Source organism: Conger conger, chromosome 2, assembly GCF_963514075.1.
Source record: "Conger conger chromosome 2, fConCon1.1, whole genome shotgun sequence".
In the NCBI taxonomy this organism is placed as follows: Eukaryota; Metazoa; Chordata; class Actinopteri; order Anguilliformes; family Congridae; genus Conger; species Conger conger.
Window position 1 is genome coordinate 32,522,368 of NC_083761.1, and position 24,095 is coordinate 32,546,462.

General features: G+C 38.6%; 1 protein-coding gene across 5 annotated transcripts in view; it reads left to right on the top strand.

Moving 5' to 3' along the window:
• Positions 1 to 24,095, top strand: part of stx4 (syntaxin 4) — a 99,217-nt gene that overhangs the window by 23,045 nt on the left and 52,077 nt on the right. For 4 of the 5 annotated variants that reach the window (XR_009708010.1, XR_009708007.1, XR_009708008.1 and 1 more), the window contains exons 4-9: positions 4,008 to 4,082; positions 12,777 to 12,847; positions 15,559 to 15,667; positions 21,147 to 21,220; positions 21,795 to 21,932; positions 22,301 to 22,411. Coding sequence is in view for 1 of the 5 variants with exons in the window: in XM_061230762.1 (XP_061086746.1) it covers positions 4,008 to 4,082; positions 12,777 to 12,847; positions 15,559 to 15,667; positions 21,147 to 21,220; positions 21,795 to 21,932; positions 22,301 to 22,411 (578 nt within the window). In the remaining 4 variants the exon portion in view is untranslated. The remainder of the gene's footprint in view (positions 1 to 4,007; positions 4,083 to 12,776; positions 12,848 to 15,558; positions 15,668 to 21,146; positions 21,221 to 21,794; positions 21,933 to 22,300; positions 22,412 to 24,095) is intronic. The other variant, XR_009708009.1, reaches the window with a different exon arrangement.

The following is a 24,095-nucleotide window of genomic DNA, read 5'->3' on the forward strand; positions in this document are numbered from 1 at the left end:
CTGTCCAGCTTTGCAAGCGAATATCAACCCCTGCTGAAAAAACATCTTAAGCTAGGTTTTGTAACAGCTGGTTAGCTGTTTGACCTGTTATGTTTTGAAATAAATGGGTAGCTCGTCTCAAACTGGTCATAGCTAGAATTGGACAGCGAATGTCAGCTAGTTGTAAAACCAAAATTTGTTTACTTTAATGTTGAATTAATGTTAATGAATTAATGCCTACTGATGAGCTAATGTTAACACCATCCATGTCTCTATAACGCTAGTTCCAAATAGCCTATATTGCAGTACGGACCAGGTCTAGCACTTTATTAGATATATGGGTAGGGCCTCCCTTTGCTCTCAAAACAGCCTGAATTATTTTTGATTCCACAAGATGTTGAAAACATTCCGTTGACAATATATGTTGATAGTCCAAGTGTGAATGTGTCTGACCCGCTATGCAGTAGCAAATTGAATGACAGAGGAGGGGACATCACAACTTGTGTCTTCTGAATTTGAAGAGAAAAAATATGTATAAAAATTCTGTGTGTATTTTTTGCAAAAACCCAGTCTCAAATATAAAATATGAATTTCAGAATCACAAGCATGTGACATGAGGAGAGGAGTGAAGGAGAGTGGAGTGAAAAATAATGGGATGCAGGCTAGGTATCTATGTGTGTCTAACAATGACAGTTTGTTAGCAAATGTAACCAGCTGGCTAGGTCTGCAAATGTTGGGAGTAATGTTAACTCTGCAAATTCGTTCAGAAGCTCAAAGCTGAGTAGACTATGCATTTATTTCATTCAAAGCTAGCCAGCTAGCTTAGAATAGCTATGAAAAAAAAATGAATGCATAGCCTACTCAGCGGTCAAATTATACATCTAGCTGCATCGCTAAATTTGACCAATTTTACAATAATTTGAGTTCACCAACCAAAATCCGGAACCGTTGCAAGGTGGACTGGAGTAAAACAGCTTAATTGTGAATTGCACAGGAGCTGCGCAAGTCACTCTGCACGTGTTTCATTTGATCTGTAACTGCAGATCTTACATTTGTGACTGGCTTATTGCAAAAAAATATATGCAGAATTTTGATATGTATATTTGCTCTTCATGTACAAATACAGTCGCCTCAAAAACAGCAAGGCCAATTCCTTTGTTTTTGAAATACACTGAATACATTTGGGGTTGAGGTAAAAAGATGAACATGAGACAAGAGTTCAGAATTTTTGCTTTTATTTCCTGGTATTTCCTGGTAAACTACTTCGAACTTCACACCTTTGATATCATACCACCCAATTTTTAGCAAAAATATTGGAATAGAGTGTATTTGAGTAAATTAAAGTAAATGACACTTAATATTTCCTAGCATTTCCCTTGCTTGGAATAACTGCATCAAGCCTGCTACCCACTGACATCACCAAACTGTTGCAGTCTTCGTTTGTGATGCTTTTTCAGGCTTTTACTGCAGCCTCTTTCAGTTGTTGTTTGTTTCGGGGGGGTTTTCCCTTCAATCTCCTCTTCAGGAGGTGAAATGCATGGTCAATTAGGTTAAGGTCTGGTGAGTGACTTGGTCAGTCTAAAACCTTTCCCTTTTTCACCTTTGTTGTGTTGGCAGTATGTTTTGGGTCATTGTCTTGTTGCATGATGAAGTTCCTCCCAAGTAGTGTGGGCCCATTTCTGGCAGTTGGCAGACAGAAGAATGTTTTTGTAGACTTCTAAATTCATCCTGCTGCTACCATCATCAGTTGCATCATCAATAAAGATGAGTGAGCCCGCTCCAGAAGCAGCCATGCAAGCTCAAGCCATGACACTTCCTCCACCGTGCTTCACAGATGAACTAGTATGTTTTGGATGAGCAGATCCCTTCTTTCTCCACACTTTGGCCTTTCCATCACTTTGGTAGAGGTTGGTCTCATCAGTCCATAAAACTGTTCCAGAACTTTTGTGGCTCCTCTCTATACTTCTTTGCAAATTTTAATCTATATTGCTGCTCTCTAGGTCTTCTTCAGACAGTTGATTAAGATACCTTCACCCCTGCCCTGTGGAGATGATTTGATGTCACTGTGATTTTTCTTCACAGTTCTCACAATGTTTCTGTCATTGACTGCTGTTGTTTTCCTTGGTGGACCTTTTCGATATCTTTTGCTCAAGTATGCCAGTGGTTTCTTTCTTTTTCAGGACATTCCAAGTTATTGTACAAGCTATCCCCTGTGCTTGTGCAATGGCTCTGATCGATTTTCCCTCTTTTCTAAGCTTCAAAATGGCTTGCTTTTCTCCCGAAGACAGCTTTCTGGTCTTCATGTTGGTTCATGTTTTCTAACATGAATGCAGTCTTCACAGGCAAAACCCAAGGCTAAAACCAAGATAACTATTTACTGCTTAACCAATCAATCTAACTGGACACATCTGGGCAACAAGAAAAACCTTTCAGTCACATGTTCCAATACTTTTGCTCACCTAGAAATTGGGTGGTCTGATACAAAAGGTGATATGTTTCTAAGTTGTTTAACAAATCTAGATACAAAAATACCAGGAAATAAAGGCTGAAATTAGGATCTGTCATCTCATGTGCATCTTTTCACCTCAAACTCAATATTCAGTGTACAGCAAAAACAAAGGAATTGACCTTGCTGTTCCAATACTTTTTGAGGGGATTGTATGTATGCATTTGTACAAATCAAACGACACAATTTGAGAGATATTTGTGTGTGGATATAAAAAACGCATTTATGAATTGTCTCTTTATTTGTCATGTTACGTGCATTTGTGAGCATGTCAGTGAGGTTACCGTGACCACGGAAGGAGCGGTATCCCCACTGAATAGTAATACAAAAAATATATATTGTAGAATATCCATTCACTTCATCCATTTCAGTGAATATGAACCATAATGCTAAGCATGCTCACTCATGTACAGTATTTTCATGTTTTTAAGGTTCACCGAATGCATTCACAATTCCTTTCGATCGCAAAAATATACCCAGCTTGAGTATAATTCAATGACTTTGGCATCTCGATGCAGCAAAGCCGTTTCTCATTAAAAATGCTCTCTGTATCAACCAACAACTCTGTTTCACCATTTACAACTTCGCTACGTGCCACGAGAGATGTTATAAGTTAGCCTAATGTAAACGTGTGGTGCAGGGTGGAGCTGGTCCAGACTGCAATTTAAAGCTCGTAATAACCTACAATGTATTCAGAACTAATCGTGTTATAGAAATGTGGATTTTGAAGAAGTGCTAGTGTGTTGTTGGCCTTTACTGGTCCACATATGAGGTTATTATGATGTAGCTAGCATAAGCTAATAGCACTAGACTAACCCCTACAATTAGCTTTTTAACAGGCTACTCAACAGTAGAACGATACAAATGAAAGCATTCGATTATGTCCAACAGCACTGAAAATTTCTGTCACAACATCCATTAACAGATTAACATTATAGGATCGATTTAAATCTTTAATAGTTATATAAGAGGTGGTGGAAGATATCCCCTTTCCATCACATTTGCTACCTGGTGGTCATTGTCTGAAAAACAAACCATGAAACATTATGGATTATAGGCAATCTTACTGCAAATTACTTTGCTTCCTGTTACAGGCCAAAATGCAACATGTCTGCCCCTACTGTCGGAACCTTGCAATTTTTCAAAATTCTTACCACAGAAGCAAACCGCCAAATGAAGCATGAAATCACTGTACCCGTACGTTAACACACAGCTAATAGAATGCATTCTATCGATAACAATAAAGACAAACCGGAACACACGTATTCACAGTGATTATAGTTAAGCTATGCCTGGGATGTAGTCAGTCTTCCACCGGTTAGATTTGAGTTACAGTAGCTAGATGTCACGCCTGGGACGGTGCTGTAAACGTCACATAAGTTTCCTTTGGAATCCATGAAAATGTGGTCTTGTGGTCCCTACACTGTAGGTGCTGTGTATGCCTGTTGTGCAGAATTCATTTTCACCAAATAAGTTGTGATCATAGAAAGCGTAATGTTGGATTGCATTTATTTTCATTCAGGCATGAAGAAGGATCTTCAGATGCTAAGGGATGAGATCAAAACAATAGCAGGACAGATCCAGAAGAATCTAAAAAGTAAGTTGAAATATCATGGAGCAGCCATCAATTATTGCAGCATCATCTCCTCCTTGCAGCTTCCCCTTTGTGCTCTCAACTGTCTTTATTTACTGCAAGTACCGCTTTACTATTCCTACTCTACCTGTCTGCCAAAAGTTGGAGGAAAGTTTATTGGGTATTTATTTTCAGAATTCACAAATTTTCGGTTGTATGCTAGTGAATTGTGGGCTACACTGTGTTAGATGCCCAAGCCCCCATAGGCTTTCTTCCTCCATTCTCCAGACAGACACTCCAGGTATCCCACCCACACACACACATCTTTCTGTTGTACTTCTGTCCTAGCCCCCCCTGTATTCCACTCCACTCCTGTGATCATGTTTTGCTGCTAATAGCATTTTTGGAAATCTGTAAGTGAAAAAAGCTTGGCCATAATTTCCTCATTGGAATCATAAGACATGGTAGATTGCATTTTCATTATTTTGATCAAAAACAAACTAAAAAAATTGGAACCCACATTCATAGATTTTTTAGATAAACAAATTGACCTGTATTTTGAATGTAATACTTCCGAAACCTCTGCTAGTACAAGATGGGAGGCATTCAAGGCCTTTATTAGGGGTCAAATAATTCGTTTTACTAGCTCCAAGAAAAAGAGTGCACAACTTGAAATGAATATATTAGATGACAAAATTAAAGAACTTGAAACCGATCTATATCATAACAGACCTAGCTCTATAGATGCACATGCAAAACTACTCCTACTTAGATCGCAATACAATGAATTGTCAGCTAACAAAGCAGCTGCTAATTTAATGAGACTCAAACAGTCCTACTATGATCAGGGGGAAAAATCCGGGAAACTTTTAGCATGGCGTATTAAACAACAACAAACTGAAAGGTCTATTAATTACATTGAGGCTCCAAATGGTAGAACTATAGTGGATCCTACAGAGATCAATGAGGCCTTCAGGGCCTTCTATGGGAGGTTGTATAGCTCTGAGTGCTCTTCCAGCCTGGATAGACAGACACAATTTCTAAACAAACTTAATATTCCTAGAATTTCCGAAGAGGAAAGTAAGGAATTGGACGGAGAAATAACAAAAATGGAAATTGCAGAAGCGATTGGCTGTATGCAGGCTGGAAAAACGGCGGGCCCAGACGGCATCCCGATCTATATTTACAAAAAATTTCAGTCCAAATTACTTTCACCCCTTTTAGAGATGTTCCAGGAATCCTTCGGGAATGGTCTTCTCCCCACATCCATGAGGGGCGTCCTAATCACACTGCTTCCAAAACCAGGAAAAACAAACACAAAATGTGAAAACATGCGTCCAATTAGCCTTTTAAATTCAGATACCAAAATACTCTGCAAAGTTCTTGCAAGAAGATTGGAGGACAAGCTTCCTCGAGTGGTGGGGGAGGATCAAAATGGATTTATTCAAGGTAGACAGGGCTTTCATAATGTCAGACGAATATTAAATATATTACACACTCAGGGAGAGGCGACAGACACGGCCTTACTCTCACTTGATGCAGAGAAAGCCTTCGATCGTGTTGAATGGCCATATCTGTTTGAGGTGCTCACACGCTTTGGTTTTGGAGATGTATTTTGTAAATGGGTTAGATTGCTTTGTACTGGGCTTACTGCAGAAATCTTAACCAATGGGGTGATCTCTAAACCCTTTAATATCTCTAGAAGTTGCCCGCAGGGAAGTCCTTTATCACCATTACTATTCATTCTAGCAATAGAACCATTTGCTATAGCGGTGAGGATGAATAGTGACATCTATGGAATACGAGAAGGTAATTCAGAACATAAATTGGCACTTTTTGCCGATGATGTAATTTTGTTTCTAAAAAACCTAAACAGTTCTATCCCCGAACTCCTAGATCTTATTGAAACATTTGGACTAATATCTGGATACAAAGTTAACCATTCAAAATCATCTATAATGTTGCTTAAAGAATCAGAGAGGAAAAATAGTCATGGTTATGCTTCTATTTTCAACCCGACAGACAATTTCACATATCTGGGTATAAAAATTGTCCCTGAGGTGAATACAATCGCTCAGATAAACTATGACCCAGTTCTGGAAGCTACTACCTCATCAATAGAACGTTGGATGTCTTTACCTATTTCAATGATTGGCAGGATAAACATTCTAAAAATGAACATACTCCCTAAATTTCTCCACTTGTTCCAGAATATCCCCCTGCCACCTCCATCATCCTTGTTTACTAGACTTAAAAAACTGTTCACCAACTTTATTTGGCAAAATAAACGTCCCAGATTACGTCTTTCCTTATTGTATTTACCATATGACCGGGGAGGTCTTAAGTGCCCAAACATCCACTGGTATTATTGGGCAGCTCAACTGCGGTCCATTATGTTTTATTTCTCCTCTGAAAGCCCCCTTGCTGGCTAGATTTGGAATCTAGCTCTGTTAAGCCAAGTTTACCACTACACTTGTATTTATACTCAGCGGATTATAAATACCTGAGAAAAAATACAGTCAACCCTATAGTATTAAATATGATTAACGTCTGGTTTGACACTTGTAAATATCTGAAAATAAATCCTTCCTGGTCGCGCTTCAGTCCTATCTGGGGGAATGTTAACTTTAAACCAGGGAAGAGCGACACAGGTTTTCGGATATGGGCTGAAAAAGGATTAAGGAAAGTTCAGGATATGTACAGTGAAGACGAAGTACTTATGTCTTTTGCAGAAATATCAACCAAATATAACATACCCAAAAAGGACTTTTTCAAATATCTTCAACTTAGGAGTTTTATTTCCGCATCTAAAAAACAATTCATTAGATATACCTGTCATCTCTCCATTAGAGGTAGCACTTACAGGACATTGTTATGATAAAGGTTTAATTTCATCTCTGTATGACAGCTTTGTGGCAGCATCTGATGAATCCTCAGAATCCAAGCTGAGACTATGGAAGGAGGATATAGAGGAGGAAATATCTTTAGAAGATTGGAGAGTGGCATGTAAGGAGGCTCAGGGACAGTCAGTCAACAGTAGCTTGAAACTTATTCAGTATAAATGGCTGATGCGTACATATATAACTCCTGTTAAATTGCACAAGTTTAATGATAACATTCCTGATACCTGTATCAAGTGTAATGAGATAAGAGGGACTCTGTACCACTGTATATGGGAATGTGTGAAAGTGAAATCCTTCTGGCAAGATGTTGTAACGTTAATTGATCAAATCCTATCGAAGAAATTACCTCTAGATCCTAAGCTTTTTATTCTGGGTATATATCCTCCCAACCCACACTTACAAAGCAAAGAGTTTAAACTCATAGACATGTGTATATTACAAGCTAAACGTATAATTGCTCTTAACTGGAAAAATGCTGATGGGCCCAGAATTGGAATGTGGATTAAAGAAATGGCGTCAAGCATGTCAATGGAAAAGATAACGTATATTGTTAGATGTAAACAGAATGTTTTTGATGATGTATGGAGACCCTTTAAATGTTTCTTAAGACATGATGTAAATGTGTCTAACATGTTGCAGCAGGAACAGGATCGGAGGGAGTAGGGTGATGTCACTACATGATTGAGAAACACCCTTTATTTTTATTTTATTTTACTATTATTATTATTTTTTTATATATATTTTTTAATATAAATATACTTTGTTTTGCTTTTAGTATTATTATTATTTTTTATTTTTGTTAAGTCTAATTAAGTGTTAGGGCTGGGGGTGGGTGGGAGGGAGAATGGGGCGAAAAAGTTTGCTGTACTTGACATAGCTTGCTGATTGTATTTGATCTTATTTGCAAACAAAATGAATAAATATATTGTAAAAAAATATATATATATATGTTTTGGCCTCAGTCAGCGGTCAAGTCTACAACTTATCCTTTCAACAATTACTGGCTGCAATATCATGCAAGTGTAAGAAGAATCACTGCATCAACTCATCAGATTGATAAATCATTGAATACACTTGAACTGAGCAATCACAGGTAGCAATCTTTAATATAATTACCAATTATATCATTAATCAATTGCATTCTTATTCACACTTCAGACTTATTCAGGTTATTTTGAGAATTTCATCAACATTAAATTCTCAAAAAAGCAAATGGTATGAAACAACAATGAGGAATCTACGGCAGGTAATACAAAAAATGTATTGTAAAAAATAAATAAATTATGTAATACAAAAGAAGGTGAAAAAATAGCAAAAAAACATGAACATATTGAAGTGTGCACAGTTCTAATGTCTTTCTGCTTTACGTACTGGGAATATTCTTGTGGAATCAAGTTGGAACCGGCGAAGTAACTACGGGCACTTCTCAATTGAAAAGCTTTATTACAGTAATGTGTGAAGGGAGATTTGTGAGGAATGCGTTCGACAAGCCTTCTGTACAACATGATAATCGTGAGTGAGGGTTCAAGTAGCCTGCTCAGAGAAGTAACAAATGTAATGAGTGAGTAAACATTGCGAACAAGGAATATATGTTGCACCCAGACTTCCTTGGGACCTCCACTGCCGGTGTGAACCCCTTTGATTTGTGATTCCTGTAATATCCTATTCAAGGCACTGACTAGAATAACAACACTTGACAAACCCTCTATGTGACCAACTGTCCCAACCAGTGGGAGGGCTATTGTAGAGTGTGTGTGTGTGTGTGTGTGTGTGTCTGTGGATGTGTATCCAAAAATGAAAAACCAAAAACAAGTGAATCAGAGTAAAAAGATTTCCCTTATACCTGTAAAATGGGTAGTCACAATTATGAATCTTGTGTCTTGTATCTCTTGTACTATTGTGTTCAATAAAATAGCAGTACAACAGGTGAATTGCTGAATCACTGTTATTAGTAGTAGTGATATGTCTGCATGGCAAATACTTTACTTGTAGATGTAGTAGTGTAATAGAAAAACAACAGACCCAACTGTCATGACATGCATGCTGCTTGTTCTGAGCAATTGACTCATTCATTGAAAGGGGCGTGTTCAAAATAATAGCAGTGTGAAGTTTAATTAGAGAATTCATTCATTCTGTAAAAAAAGGTGCCATTAATTGTCCTTTGTTAAGGAAGAAAGGAAGCAAATGTTTCACACATTGTTCTAAAATATATTTCCTTCTGAATTGCTAAGTAAAATCGGCCATTCCAAACATTGTTCGGAGGAACAACGTCATTTGATTAAAAAGTTGATTGGAGAGGGGAAAACGTATAAAGAAGTGCAGCAAATTATAGGATGCTCAAATGATCTCGAATGCTTTAAAATGGCAACAAAAACCTAAAACAAGGGGAAGAAAGTTGATTGAAGCTAGGCTATTCCCCGTAAGGCACCATTGTTGAAATAGGGCATGTACAGAATCGGTTAAAATTTGCCATGGAACACATCGATTGGCCCAAAGAGAAATGGCGTGATGAGAGTTAAATTCTACGACCCCCCGGGTACTGAATTCAAGACACAGTACACTGAAGACAGTGAAGCATGGTGGTGCAAAAATCATGGTATGGGGATGTTTTTCATATTACGGTGTTGGGTTCGTATACCAGGGATCATAGCTCAGTTTGAATACATCAAAATACTTGAAGAGATTATGTAGCCATATGCCGAAGAGGAAATGCTCCTGAAATGGGTGTTTCAACAAGACAATAACCCCAAACACACGAGTAAGCGAGCAACATCTTGGTTCCAGACAAAAAGGATTGAGTTAATGGAGTGGCCAGCTCAATCCCCCAACCTGAACCCCATTGAAAACTTGTGGGGTGACATTAAAAATGCAGTTTCTGAAGCAAAACCCAAAAATTCACAGGAACAGTGGAATGTAGTTTGTTAATTCTGGGCTGAAATACCTAGTTTCTAGGTGCCAGAAGTTGATTGACTCGATGCAACGCAGAAGCACAGCACTTATCAAAAACAATGGTTATGCAACTAAATATTAGTTCAGTAATTTAAAGTGAAGTTAAATCTTGAAGAATGTCTTCAGTTTATACAGTTTGAAGAGAGTTTGAAAAGAGAAATGTTGACACTGCCATTTTTTTGAATAGATTAATATTCCTTTTCTTTGCTTCCTGTAAAAGAATTACGCAGACTTGAGAAATTTGCTAATGCTTTGATTTGGAATTGAATGTGTAATGTTTCCACTACATTTGAAATATTGAACTAAAAGCTATTAAAAAATATCTGCTGCTATTTATTTGAACACATGTATTTGCGTAGTAAAACAAGTGTGGGGCCTTCTCTGCATTTTGGAAATCCACATACGACAAGAATGTCCATGTCCTTTTCAAGTCAAGGGTCCAGTGGACCAAATGCATAATAGTTTCTCATTAGAAAAATGTGCTGACTCAGAGGAACGTTGATAGAATGTCCAATGTTTACTTAGAATTTCTCTGGTTGAATTACTGTTGTCCGTTGCATACTTCTACAGACGTACTTATACATAGAAATGCTATTATCTACGTTTTGTATTGCCTCTCTCGAACATAGTGAGTTCAGGTACAATTGTTTCTGACCAGTATTTGCAACGTAACTGCAGAGAAAATGTGTTACCCCATCCATGTGTAAGAAAATAAATTTAGCTCAAAGAACCGACTATGGGCATGTTATTGAAGTGATGACAAAAAATTATTTTAGCTACGGACGTTACGTTTACAGCGGCATTTTTCAGCCTGCGTAACAAAAGCGTAGCATTTTCAATATGTATGCGGAGTCTGTTCGGGAAAAACAGTTCTTGAGATTTTATACCAAAAAGGTATAAATTTGCCTATATTCGCCAAGTTACCTAAATGGTATGGTGTTTAACTTAACAATATCTCGAATGTTACATACTCTATACAGACTCTGTCAGTTTATATGCTAACACCCTATGCCACCACATTCTGCTCATGATCTAACTTAGCCTAACATTAGACATTTCTAGCTCTAGCCAAATGCATGTATTTTAGTGAGCGAGAAGTCAGAAATGACAAATTGTACCTTTAAGTTACTTTACTTAAGTTAGCTAGTGGGCTGAATAGATTATTTAATGTACGTTCTCAGCCAAGGGTCTTTATTTTTTAATGCGTATTTACAATGACCTATCAACTATTAATTGAACCTAAAAACTAAGGAAATTAATCACAAAAACATGTGTTTTAAGTGGAATGTTGCATTTGCTTGAAAGCCTTAAAAGACTAAAATTACATTGATCAGCCTTAGTGCTAATGACATCAGCCTGCTCTCCATCAAGGTATCAGCACAGATCTTTGGCAACATGCAAAATTCTCATTTATACTAGGGCTGAACCATTAATTGATTTCACACCAAAATCACAATTTCAAAGAACACAATTAGCAAATCGCAAATCGCAGTTTTTCTTTGATAAATGAGTGTTTAGGTTTATTCAGGAGTGCTTATAAAGTTGTCCATCTGGAGGAAAAGTAAGGTTAGTAACCCAATTGACAGTAATGATACAAAATAGAACACACATATGCTGTTGCTTTACACTGGCAAATATGTAACACAACTCAATAGCATGAACTGCACACCGTAGCATTAAACATTATGTGGCATGGTTTGCCTAAGAACGCTTCTGAACGTCATTTACTTATCAGCAAAGGCTGCATGATGTGTCTCAAAGTGCCTCTTGAGAGGCGTGACTTATAAACATTAAATTAGCATTTTTAGTAGTGCTACTAAATGTTACTAAAATTATTTATAAGGTTACTTATTTATAACCATTTGTGTTGGGCGACCTTTGGCTTGCGCTTAAAAACTGGCTATTAGTCGCCTACTGATCTTTTTTTTTTCAGTGAACTCACCATAGCGGCATGGGAAATTAAGTAAGTAAGTAAATAAAGTGCAGAGTGCAGAGTCTGCTTAAATGGGAAGAGGGGTCTGGGTGAGAATGGCAAGAAGATGGGGCGCAGACACACCTACTTCTGCAAAACCTGCCTTTACTTTGAAGTATACCACACAAACGTTGTGACAAACGTATTGTGACCAGTATCTTATGTGCAATTAAATCAGGAATGCTGACAATGGGAAGGGACAGAGCGAGAGTGAACTTATTAATAAACACTGATTTATTGCGTTATTATTGTGGGTTTATTATGGCACTGATAGTTGGCCTATTCTTATCAGAATGCCAGTGAATTTGTGTAAAGTTCAGATTTTGAAGCATCCTGCATTCCAAAGATGCAGGATATTAAGCCAGATATCGTGCTTTCTAGCTGGTTATGTACCTTTCATGTTTTGTATTACCTGTTACGGACTCATTTTTGTTTCCTTTTTAACAATGCAAGGTTAATTATAAGAATGAATAAGAATGCTATTGATTGATGAGATAATTGATAATTATATTAAAGACAAGCTAAAATCAAAATAAACTTTTTCCTAAATTTAGTCAATACTTCATGAACATTTAACGTCAGTCAAATCGAATCAAAAATTCCCTCGAAAGAGCCGTTTCACGTGTATACACGCTGTTCCAATTTTCATTTCAGGTTGCCATTTAGGATTGCTACCTCTCAACTCAAGCTCTTTCAGCATTTATCAATTTGAGGATAAATTGTAGACTTAACCTGATTTGTGTTGATGTGCCGGCTGAGGCTGTTTTTGATCAACATAATGAAATAGGGTAGACTGCACTCTATCTTTGATTTGTATTGTTCTTGATGTCCATGTCCATCAAAAAGAACAGATGGAGAATGAACAGCACAGGCTTCCATATTTTATTTTTACAGGTATTGAACCTAAGAAAGAAGAAGAAGATGGGAAATATGTGCCTATAAATATAAGGATGCAGAGAACGCAAGTGAGTCAGCTGCTATTGACTGTGCACACTGGTACAGAGAAACCACTGCAAACATATTGGTTCTGTGGTACTTTGAAGTAAATACATCTCAATCTTAAGGAACTGGGCTGTGACCTCCCATGGCTTCCTGTATCACTGGTTTTAAAGATTAGGTCACACACAAAATACATGTGTCATCCAGATTTCGCCTTCACTATTGCACAACACCAGTGGTTTTCAATCTTTTGGGAGCGAGGCAAAGAACTCTTAGAATAAGCATGACAAATTCAGGAGATGGCTACTAACACATTAAACTAATGTGACTAATGAATTAAGACTAGTGACTGCTCAATTAAATACATATGTGCTTTTCATTGAAAAGGGGAGTCCAAATGCAGGTTGAAGGATCTTAATTAAAAGATTATGTCTGCAGGAATAGTCTGTACAGAGCAATAGCTTTGGAACTGGGATTGCAACTCCCAAGGTTATAGGTTCAGTTCCTATGTTGGCCATTGGCCTTGATGGGACTTTTTCAGAGTAAATTGCACAGTTTACATGCATTTTCCTTACTATCTAATTTTACTGTACAGATGGATATTTACATGAACTGGAATTGCCTAAATATCCAGCTGTGTAATCCACCATCATAAGGTTTTCTTAATCTTCCCTTGAGATTGTAATAACAGCAGAACTCTTATCAGGACTGTTTTCTGGAGCTAAGAAAGATTTGATTTTAGCAACATGTAGATACAGTGGGGCAAAAAAGTATTTAGTCAGCCACCAATTGTGCAAGTTCTCCCACTTAAAAAGATGAGAGGCCTGTAATTTTCATCATAGGTATACCTCAACTATGAGAGACAAAATGAGAAAAAAAAAGAATCCAGAAAATCACATTGAATTTATTTGCAAATTATGGTGGAAAATAAGTATTTGGTCAATAACAAAAGTTCATCTCAATACTTTGTTATATACCCTTTGTTGGCAATGACAGAGGTCAAACGTTTTCTGTAAGTCTTCACAAGGTTTTCACACACTGTTGCTGGTATTTTGGCCCATTCCTCCATGCAGATCTCCTCTAGAGCAGTGATGTTTTGGGGCTGTCACTGGGCAACACAGACTTTCAACTCCCTCCAAAGATTTTCTATGGGGTTGAGATCTGGAGACTGGCTAGGCCACTCCAGGACCTTGAAAGGCTTCTTACGAAGCCACTCCTTCGTTGCCCGGGCGGTGTGTTTGGGATCATTGTCATGCTGAAAGACCCAGCCACGTTTCATCTTCAATGCCCTTGCTGATGGAAGGAGGTTTTCACTCAAAATCTCATGATACATGGCCCCATTCATTCTTTCCTTTACACGGATCAGTCGTCCTGGTCCCTTTGCAGAAAAACAGCCCCAAAGCATGATGTTTCCACCCCCATGCTTCACAGTAGGTATGGTGTTCTTTGGATGCAACTCAGCATTCTTTCTCCTCCAAACACAACAAGTTGAGTTTTAACCAAAAAGTTCTATTTTGGTTTCATCTGACCATATGACATTCTCCCAATCCTCTTCTGGATCATCCAAATGCTCTCTAGCAAACTTCAGATGGGCCTGGACATGTACTGGCTTAAGCAGAGGGACACGTCTGGCACTGCAGGATTTGAGTCCCTGGCGGCGTAGTGTGTTACTGATGGTAGCCTTTGTTACTTTGGTCCCAGCTCTCTGCAGGTCATTCACTAGGTCCCCCCGTGTGGTTCTGGGATTTTTGCTCACTCTTGTGATCATTTTGACCCCATGGGGTGAGATCTTGCATGGAGCCCCAGATCGAGGGAGATTATCAGTGGTCTTGTATGTCTTCCATTTTCTAATAATTGCTCCCACAGTTGATTTCTTCACACCAAGCTGCTTACCTATTGCAGATTCAGGCTTCCCAGCCTGGTGCAGGTCTACAATTTTGTTTCTGGTGTCCTTTGACAGCTCTTTGGTCTTGGCCATAGTGGAGTTTGGAGTTGGACTGGTTGTGGACTTTTATACTGATAACGAGTTCAAACAGGTGCCATTAATACAGGTAACGAGTGGAGGACAGAGGAGCATCTTCAAGAAGAAGTTACAGGTCTGTGAGAGCCAGAAATCTTGCTTGTTTGTAGGTGACCAAATACTTATTTTACCGAGGAATTTACCAATTAATTCATTAAAAATCCTACAATGTGATTTCCTGGATTCTTTCCCCCCATTCTGTCTCTCATAGTTGAAGTGTACCTATGATGACAATTACAGGCCTCTCTCATCTTTTTAAGTGGGAGAACTTGCACAATTGGTGGCTGACTAAATACTTTTTTGCCCCACTCTATTTACTTGCTCAGTTCTTCTTTTTTGGTCATATAGCTAGTTTTTATGAGGGTGTGGTTGACAGCAGTATAATATCCTATTGTTAAATTTAAAAAGTGACAGATTGATACATGAAATGCTTTTTTTGGTGGTTACTAACTAAGTTGGCCTTTGGTGAGCATGTCGGCAGGCAACACCTAAAAGGGTAAGCAATATAAAACAACATGTCATAGTTTTTCAATTGGTTATCATGTTGAGTTGCTAGTCAAACAAGAATTGACAAGTTAGCAAAAGGATATTATTTTAGCCTAACAAGCTTTCCATCTGGGCGTAATAAGTGATTCCGCAATAACCGCAATTCATTTCTACCATTTTTGCCATTGTCAATGGCCATGTCATTGATTCTTGCTCTCTTTCCCTCTCCAGCATGGTGTCCTGTCTCGGGAGTTTGTGGAGTTGATGGGCCGATGTAATACCATTCAAGCCCAGTACAGAGATCGCAATGTCGAAAGGATACAGAGGCAGCTCAAAATCAGTCAGTATGCATTATACATAATACATCATTTGGGTCAGAATAACCAAATTACCGTTATTACCGTTATTCGTTCATAATGGCAATTGTCGGTTTTTTAATTGTAGTCGTTAAAATGTATAATTGATTGTTATTTTTGTTTGTCATGCATTAATGCCTTCGTTTACGAAGTATGGGGGTGGGTCATTGATGTTTTGTAGATGTTGTGCTGCCAGTGGTCCAAGGGGCAGTAGTTAAGATCAATGGCACAATGAATAAAAAGAAAATATGAGGACATTTTGGCAGAAAATCTGGTTGGCTCTGACAGGAAACTGAGATCGGGTCGTAGGTAGATTGTCCAGCAGGACAATGACTCTTTCTCAGACACCATCTGTGAATAATAGGGACTGTAGAGGGTAACCGTTTGTCAGGCATCTCATATGAAACTGAATTCCCAAGACCAGTGCTTTAATAGATGCCGGCTGTAATCTCTGTGACACAAAACGGTAAACTATACTTTAACACATACTTTATATGTACTTGGGTCCACTGTGAAAATGGCTACTGAAAAACCAGGCCGAGTCAAACCTGCTCTCATGGCATTGCAGATTATCCTCTAATCTAGGCTGAAGGGGGCAGGATAGACCATTTGGGGCAGCACCTGGGCATAGGAGTCTCAAATCCTAAAATTAAAATCAAGACAAACAATCAACAAACAAGCTATTTTATCGCCTAGGCCAGGAATATGTGCTGCCTGGATTGTGAAATTCCCCATAACACATAACCATGTAAGACACCTGATCAATCTGTAAATGAAAGCGATTGAAGAGCAACCTTTATTGATTATGTTAACGGTGGATTCATTGCCACAGAACATCATGATTTTCTTCCTGGACCATTGTTTTCCCCAAAGAATGGAAGCTACCACTATAGGATATATTTCAAGCAATGCTGAGAACTTCTGATTCTCTTGGTCAGACATCAGAAAACCATTGGTTTTTAAAGATACCACCGAAACCAGTCGAGAGGGCTGCATCAGTGAAAAATTCAAATTTAACTGATGTTTCTACGCAGTTGTTGTAGAAAAAGGAAATTCCATTCCACTTGTTTAACAAAGATGACCAGCATTTTAAATCTGATCTGCATCCCTCATCTAGTAAGACTACTTTGTGCAGACTCTGCGGATTTAGAAAGGTCAAGTAGCCTGGAAATAAAAGAATGGCCTTGTGGTATAATACACATAGCGAAATTCAGATGCCCTAGCAGAGAGAGAAACTCTCCTTTAGTGACTGATGGCGTTTGACATACTTTTGAAAGCTCTGTGATGTCAGATTGACCTAACCAAGCACTCCCTGCTGATTTCATAAATTGAATGGCGTGATCTACTGTAGCATAGAAGAGTGAGAAATGTTCTGAGGGAATTAGGTTATTAATGCTTTGAACATCATCAATTGAATGGGGAGCAGACAGATCTACAATGAGGCGTTTCCTTGTGGTGATGCCTATACGATTTATGCGAAACGTGTTGAAAGGTGATGTAGTGAAAGGACCAATCATGTAACCTTAATTAGCGCGTCCACTACCTCAGGTTCTTTGCCCACTGAAGGTTAGAGCAGACGTGTGATACGTTTGGGAGAAAAGTTAAACCTGCTAAGAACCCTTGAACTAAACCAGTCATCAAATAAAGCACAAAACACCGGTTTGGATTGAAGTGTAGCAGAGAAGGACTTGTGATATTTGTAAAACAGGGAACCGCCATAGGTGATGGCCAGATCCGACAATATAGCAAGGTAAGTGTCCAGCTCTTTATGCCTATCAGGGTACGCCTCACAGATAATATCTGTACACCCCAAAGCCACATTGAATTCCGCCATTATTAGATTTTTTTTATGTCTATGGTCGCTTTCTTTAAGCAGAACAAAGAAAGCTACATCTACAATGCGTCTGTCGTTAGAATCAGTATTTATCAGAATTCTGACTAAGTTGATGTCATTACATGCCAGAATCTGCACTCTCAAATGAGGAGTGGAAAGAAAGGTACACCAGTGGCCATGGCCAGAACTGGGCAGGAAGGCCTCGTTGGCAGTGGTTGGGGGCTGGAGTAACCAGAGAATCCTGCTGATGGTTCAGCTTTGTCGCGTAGCCTGGATAGGGTTGCTGTAGGATGACGGTGAGACTCCAGAGCTTGGATCCTAACGTCTGTGTCCGAAAGCAATCCATGGATGGAGACCTAAGTGGATAATACCGGGTGGCTGGCCAGTTGCTGTTGCTGGAATTCACTGGCTTCAGTGGCAGGTTGGACCCTAGGGTGTTTGGAGGCTGGTGCTGTTGTGCTGGAATCCCGGGCACAGTTTTTCCTTTTGGTGGTTTCTTTCCGCAGAGTGGCTGTAGGGGAAGATGTGATCTCTGGCAAAGATAAAACATGCTCTTGTGAGAAAAGGAAAAGTTCTTGGTGCGAAAGATCCAGGGGAGCTTGAAGTGGCTGTATAAGGCGGAGAGAAGGCCAGTCGCCGATTAAGACATGTTTGGCTGCCAACCTAGAGCTGCTTCTGGAGGTATGCGGTGGCCTCTTGAGGAGATAGCTGGGGGTCTTCCAGGATATCTGCATTTAGCTGCAGGTTATCCTCAAGATTGACGCTTGACATGATGGTGAAAAGTCAGGGTAAGGATTTTTTTTTTTGGTAAATGCATACCAAGTGAGAGCTGTACTAAAGTGGTGGGTGTTGGTGAATTAATGTAATGTAATGTTTTTGTAGACTTCTGAATTCATCCTGCTGCTACCATCATGAATTACATCATCATTAAAGATTAGTGAGCCGATTCCAGAAGTAGCCATACAAGCTCAAGCCATGACACTTCCTCCACCATGCTTCACAGCTTGTTTGTCCACTGGGTATACCATTTTGTATTGTTTTATCAGTTATGCTTTTATTTATTGTGAATTGTCTTTTGCTCATGGCATATTTGAAGTTATGTTTTCCATTTTGTCGGACCATTGTACTGTATTAGCAGCATATTGCTAATACATATTGCTAATTCACTGCTACTTTGTGACATCACAGTATATTGTTTGTGCAGACAGAACGCTAGTAGCTAATCCAATTACGATTCTGTTCATCTACTCTTTAATGATTTGACAATGTTCTAAAAGTAATTGTCTGAACTCCGCCCCTTTTGATTTATCTTTGATTTGAGAAGAGGCTATACCGTTTTGTATTTTTTCATCAGGAGGACCAATAAAAACCCCTTTGATGCACCTGAGTCCACTTCCTTAAAACCATAATTAAAAGACACATCGCAGAGCGAGAATCGCAATGAAGATTGCCAGAGGTTATACACACACCAATCTGTTCACTTTCCTCACCTGGTTCTTCTGAATCTCCAACTGATGCTCTCCCTTCTCTCTCTCACAATCATAAGCAAACAAGCACCTCCATTTAACTAGAGGATTAAATGTTTATATCTGAAGGGATGTCATTCCTGTCTGAATTTTTTCAATATCACTTGATCCATAAGTACTTCAATGGAGTAAGAGGAAATGAGCAAGCGTGTGTCTGAGCGAGCGAGCAAGTGGCTAATCTTACCTGGCTGCTGCTGGTCTGTTTTCCAGCAACCTTAAAGGTATACACCAACATTTTCGACTTACCCAGACTTGGACGAGTTTTTAGATTTCATTTTTTCACTGGCTGGGTTTCCATGTTAGCATAACACGTTAGCTTAGCAAAAAGACTTCAAGCCTATAGGAGTCAGTAGCCTACCTCCTCCTCCAAAGTGAAGGAGAACCATCTAGCTTCTCCGAAACCATAAGTCAGCTAAGAGTTGCTGTAAAGTGTATTTCTTCACTTTGAAGGAGGTAGGCTACTGACTCTGTATTTATTTAAAAAATATCATTAGCTAATGTTATGTATCCAAATTTTGGCTATTTCAAATTAATATTGGACACACTGACAAGAAACATACTACTGTTATTCGAACGTCAACTTTATTAGTGGTTAGCTCTACTCTTTATTCTTCAGTTTTTCAGCACTGAACTACTTAGCCATACTTTCACAGAGAAACTTTGTTCAACTTGAAACTGTTCAGCTTGCTTTGGAATGGTGTGCTATTGCTATTGAAATGAATGGTAGAACGTTAGGGCAAGGCGGGCCATATCTGTTTCTGGATTTCAGACCAACTTCTGCTCTGAATTATTTCATTAGCCATGATCTGTCATTTATAGCCACATTCACTGATATAAACAGCTGATAAATGTTCTTGTCTTGTAGCAGTTTATTGTGGTCTAATTTACGAGTGAATCGGTCATAGTGCATATGGCTAATTAGCTGATTGAGCCAGGGTAACTTGTGGCAGCAAAATCCTGCATATACACCGGCCCTCCAGGCCTGGAGTTGCCCATCCCTGTGCTAGAGTGTGCCAGTTGGAATTAGAATTTTTAGAAGTTTTTCTAAACTGCCATTACTCTCTCAGTTTCTACCCTACATACATATATTATACATCAAAATATTCAGTGTTTCATACTGATTCTCACAATGTTGACAGCTTTTGGTGCTTAGTACTTATACTTTTTGATTTATGAGCATTTGTTTGAGAACGGCTTTCTTCAATTCCTCATTTGATATGCAAATGAGCTGTGTGCCTGAACCCTGTGATATTACAATAGACACTAGCACGAGTTGATCTAGAACTGATGTCTCACCTCTCTGATTGGCTGATATAAAGGCCTAGCAACCACCTAGCAACTGATTAGTAATACCCTAGCAACATATATAGACTCATATAGATGTATATAGGCCACATATATTTTCATTAAACCACCTACAACTGACTAGTAATAGAACTTAAGTTGTCTTTTATAAGCTTCATAGACTTTCATTAAATATTTATCCGTATATGGTTGATATAGTTTCATGAAAGCAATTGCCTTGCATTATGCAGTAGCACCTCACATCTCTGATTGGCTGTTATAAATGCCTAGCAACCACCTAGTAACACCCTAACAACCACCTAGTAATACCCAAGCAACCATCTAGCAGCACTCAGCAATCACCTAGCAACACATTAGCCACCACCTAGCAACACCCTAACAACGAGAGGTTAGTTGACACAAATAGAAATTAATGATCAACCTGTTATGCTTAGGTTATTGTCAGCACCCATTGGTACAAAAATAAATGGATTATAAAGATGGAAAATGTGTTATTGAAGAGAGAAAGAGAAAGGATGGCTGTAAAATTAGTTGATAAGAAAGGGATGGTACAAATATGAATGAATGATTAAGTTGAGTTGAGTTGCCTTTCTGTTGTAGTTGAGCCTTCCTGTTTTTCAAAATGATAGAATCTATTGCCGTAGTCAAGTGTATTTTTTTTAAAGAGTTGTCTAAGTTGCCTCCATTCGAAATTGTTGAGTGGTATTTCTCATTAAATGTTAAAAATGTTTTAGATTTCGATGTTTTCTCAAAATTGGGTCTGATTAAATGGAAATAATGGGGTCTCCTCTCTCTCAGCTGGAAACAATGTAACTGATGAGGAATTGGACAGGATGATTGAGAGTGGGCAGACTGATGTCTTCATACAGAATGTGAGTATTCCTTGATAAGTTATAGCTTCATAGCTGTGTTATCCATGTTTTATGACTGTTCTGATGCCACCATGAGGAGATCAACCCAGCAAACCAAATAGCATACTGAACAAATTCCTTCACTCAGCATGGCTTCCTTTTGGAAAACGGCCATAAACTGTCATTGTAAGGCCAGCAGGTTGTCAAATCCATTGTTAAAAAGAAATAATAAAAATAATGAATTAAATAAAAAAACCCAGACTTCATTAAGTTGGGTATGGTGCCACTATGAATATGCCTTGATAGTTATTTATTCTTGTGGACACCTGAATGACTAACTGTGTGTGGCTTATCCAAAACTTTATAGAAATCTCTTATGGTGTGAGTGAGCAAATATGAGAGAACCTGCTTAATATACTCATACTTTCATCAAGTCCGACACTAAAGTACTGGCCCAATGAAAATGTATGGTGGTCCTCTTGTTTCCAAATTTGGAATGGCAACTGGGATCTGTATTGTTTTCTGGACTTTATGCAGCACTGTTTATCTTTCAATTAGTGCCTTTAAAATATGTAAACACTTATCTCTGTCTCAGATTTTGAGTGATGCTAAAGCCACCAAGCAAGCCCTGAATGAGATTGAGTCACGGCACGATGAGATCCTCAAACTGGAGAGAAGCATTAGGGACCTCCATTATATGTTCCAGTGCCTTGCGGGGGAGGTAGAGGCGCAGGTGAGAAAGAGCTATTGGTGAGAGGGGTATCACTTAGAGGAACTAATTAATTAGATGGAGGCAATATAGGTTTGGCTGAAGAAATGGAGGGATTCAAGAGAGACTATTGGAGATTTTGGGGACTCAAAATAGGTAACATATCGTATTGTTTAAATCTTGTTTGTACAGTGAATATGTTCTGGACTTCAACAATTGTGTATTCAAAGCTGCCATGTCAGACCTAGAATTTATTGCTCTTCACTTAAGAAAGAAGGTGAATGCAAATTATTGAATAATCTTTTTTCCTATGATATGTTTTGCCTGTAAGGCTGATTTTGATACAGGAAGTTTTTGGTTTTCTGCTGTTCATCACTGGTTTATGTCTGCAGGGGGAGATGGTGGACCGCATTGAAGCCAACATCATGCACTCCACAAACTATGTGGAGAAGGCTGTCGCTGATACCCATCAAGCTGCCCGCAACCAAAACAAAGCCCGCAAGGTGAGGTGAAGTGGGCCAGAGCTCATTGAAATGCTGTAACCCTTATAATATCAGTAAAATTCCAAAATGTTTTTATTTGGTTGGTTTCATGGATATATATTAGCAATTGACAGATGGGTATTCAGATTCTAATGATACCAAAAGAATTTGAGCATTTCAAATGCATTTTTGTCTGGTCTACATTCCATTAATGGCATTTGGCAGACGCTCTTATCAGAGCGACGTGCAAGAAGGGGAAAGTGCATACCCATAACCAGGGATCAGTGCCCTGAAAGACCAGGGAAGTACAATTTCAACTGCTACCTGTACAACAAAGATAAGGACCAGGGCCTATTTGATCATCAGATTTTTATTTATTTATTATTATTGAAGATGGCAAGAGATTCTGCTGTTCTGACCTCCACGGGGAGGTCTACTGCCCTGAATAAGCTAGTAGACAGAAAAGGTTGTGCTGTACATCCTTGGTAGCCTGTGTGTTGTGTGCAATTTTTACCCATTTATTGTCAGTGAGAGCACCTGTTACAGAAGCCTAACGTTATCAAAACAATGCTTCAGCAAGCAATAGCGGCTAGACAGCTATGCTTGATATCAAACATGCTATAGACCAGACCTAAAAACAAATTGAATGTTAGGTAACATGAGTTCTATAAATAACCTGATTTGTTTTGTATCACAGTCAGACGATCAGACCTACACCTCAGTCCACTAGCTGGAAATACAAAAACGGCTATCCTTTATTTTGCAATGAAATACAGAGTCGAAAATGTAAACTTACAACGGGTAAAACTACAACCCAGGGTGCAAAATCCCTCGTTTCAAAGTAAAATACGCCATTGGCATGTTGGTTAGGTCTCTCTCCCTCAAAAGTCGGATAAGCCAGAGCAATGGGACTACTGACGCAATGATTTCAGAGTCTATGCAGTTTATTCTATAGCCTAATAATTTCCCCATTTCGGTGCGTTTGCATTATGATGACATAGTATTATTACTAAAGGTGCCCATTATTTTAGTCGAAGTGAGTTGTTGTCAGTGGCTATTTTGTTTCTGGTTGGTCCACCCACGGTTTCTTGAAGAGAATTCTGCAACAATGCAGGTAATACACATTGTATTTTTACTGTATTGTAAGTATAAAAGTGGACTTAGTTATCTGCTGGTAGCTATGCAATTGATATTTGTTATGAGATGGAGCAATTGCCTATTCACATATGATCATACAGTGATCATACACCTACTGACAAAATCAACTGCTCATAAAACTTCACATTTTAACGTTTAATTATTAACAATTAATTGAAAACAAACATTGTTATTAACATGTCAAGAACAGAGAAACTCTGAATGGAACTGGAAAACCATTGGTAAAACACACGGTTAACTCTAGTCACATTGCAACTCTGGTTAGTCGGTAGCTATTCTAGTCATCGAAAGTCTCTTATCGGTGTGTCTTGTTGGATCGGTGGTAAAGTGATGTTACTAGCTAATTGCGTTAGCTATCTACGTAAGAGTAACGACAATTTAGCTATGATACCAACTTCTAGCTAGCTCGCTATGTTATTAAGTCCTGTAAAGCGTACACATTAATCCTTTGACGCATACGGACACACTGGTGTTACATTGCTAGACTGGTTTCTGAAGCATACAGTCACACCGGTGTAATTAGAACACAAGATTGGAATGTGTATTT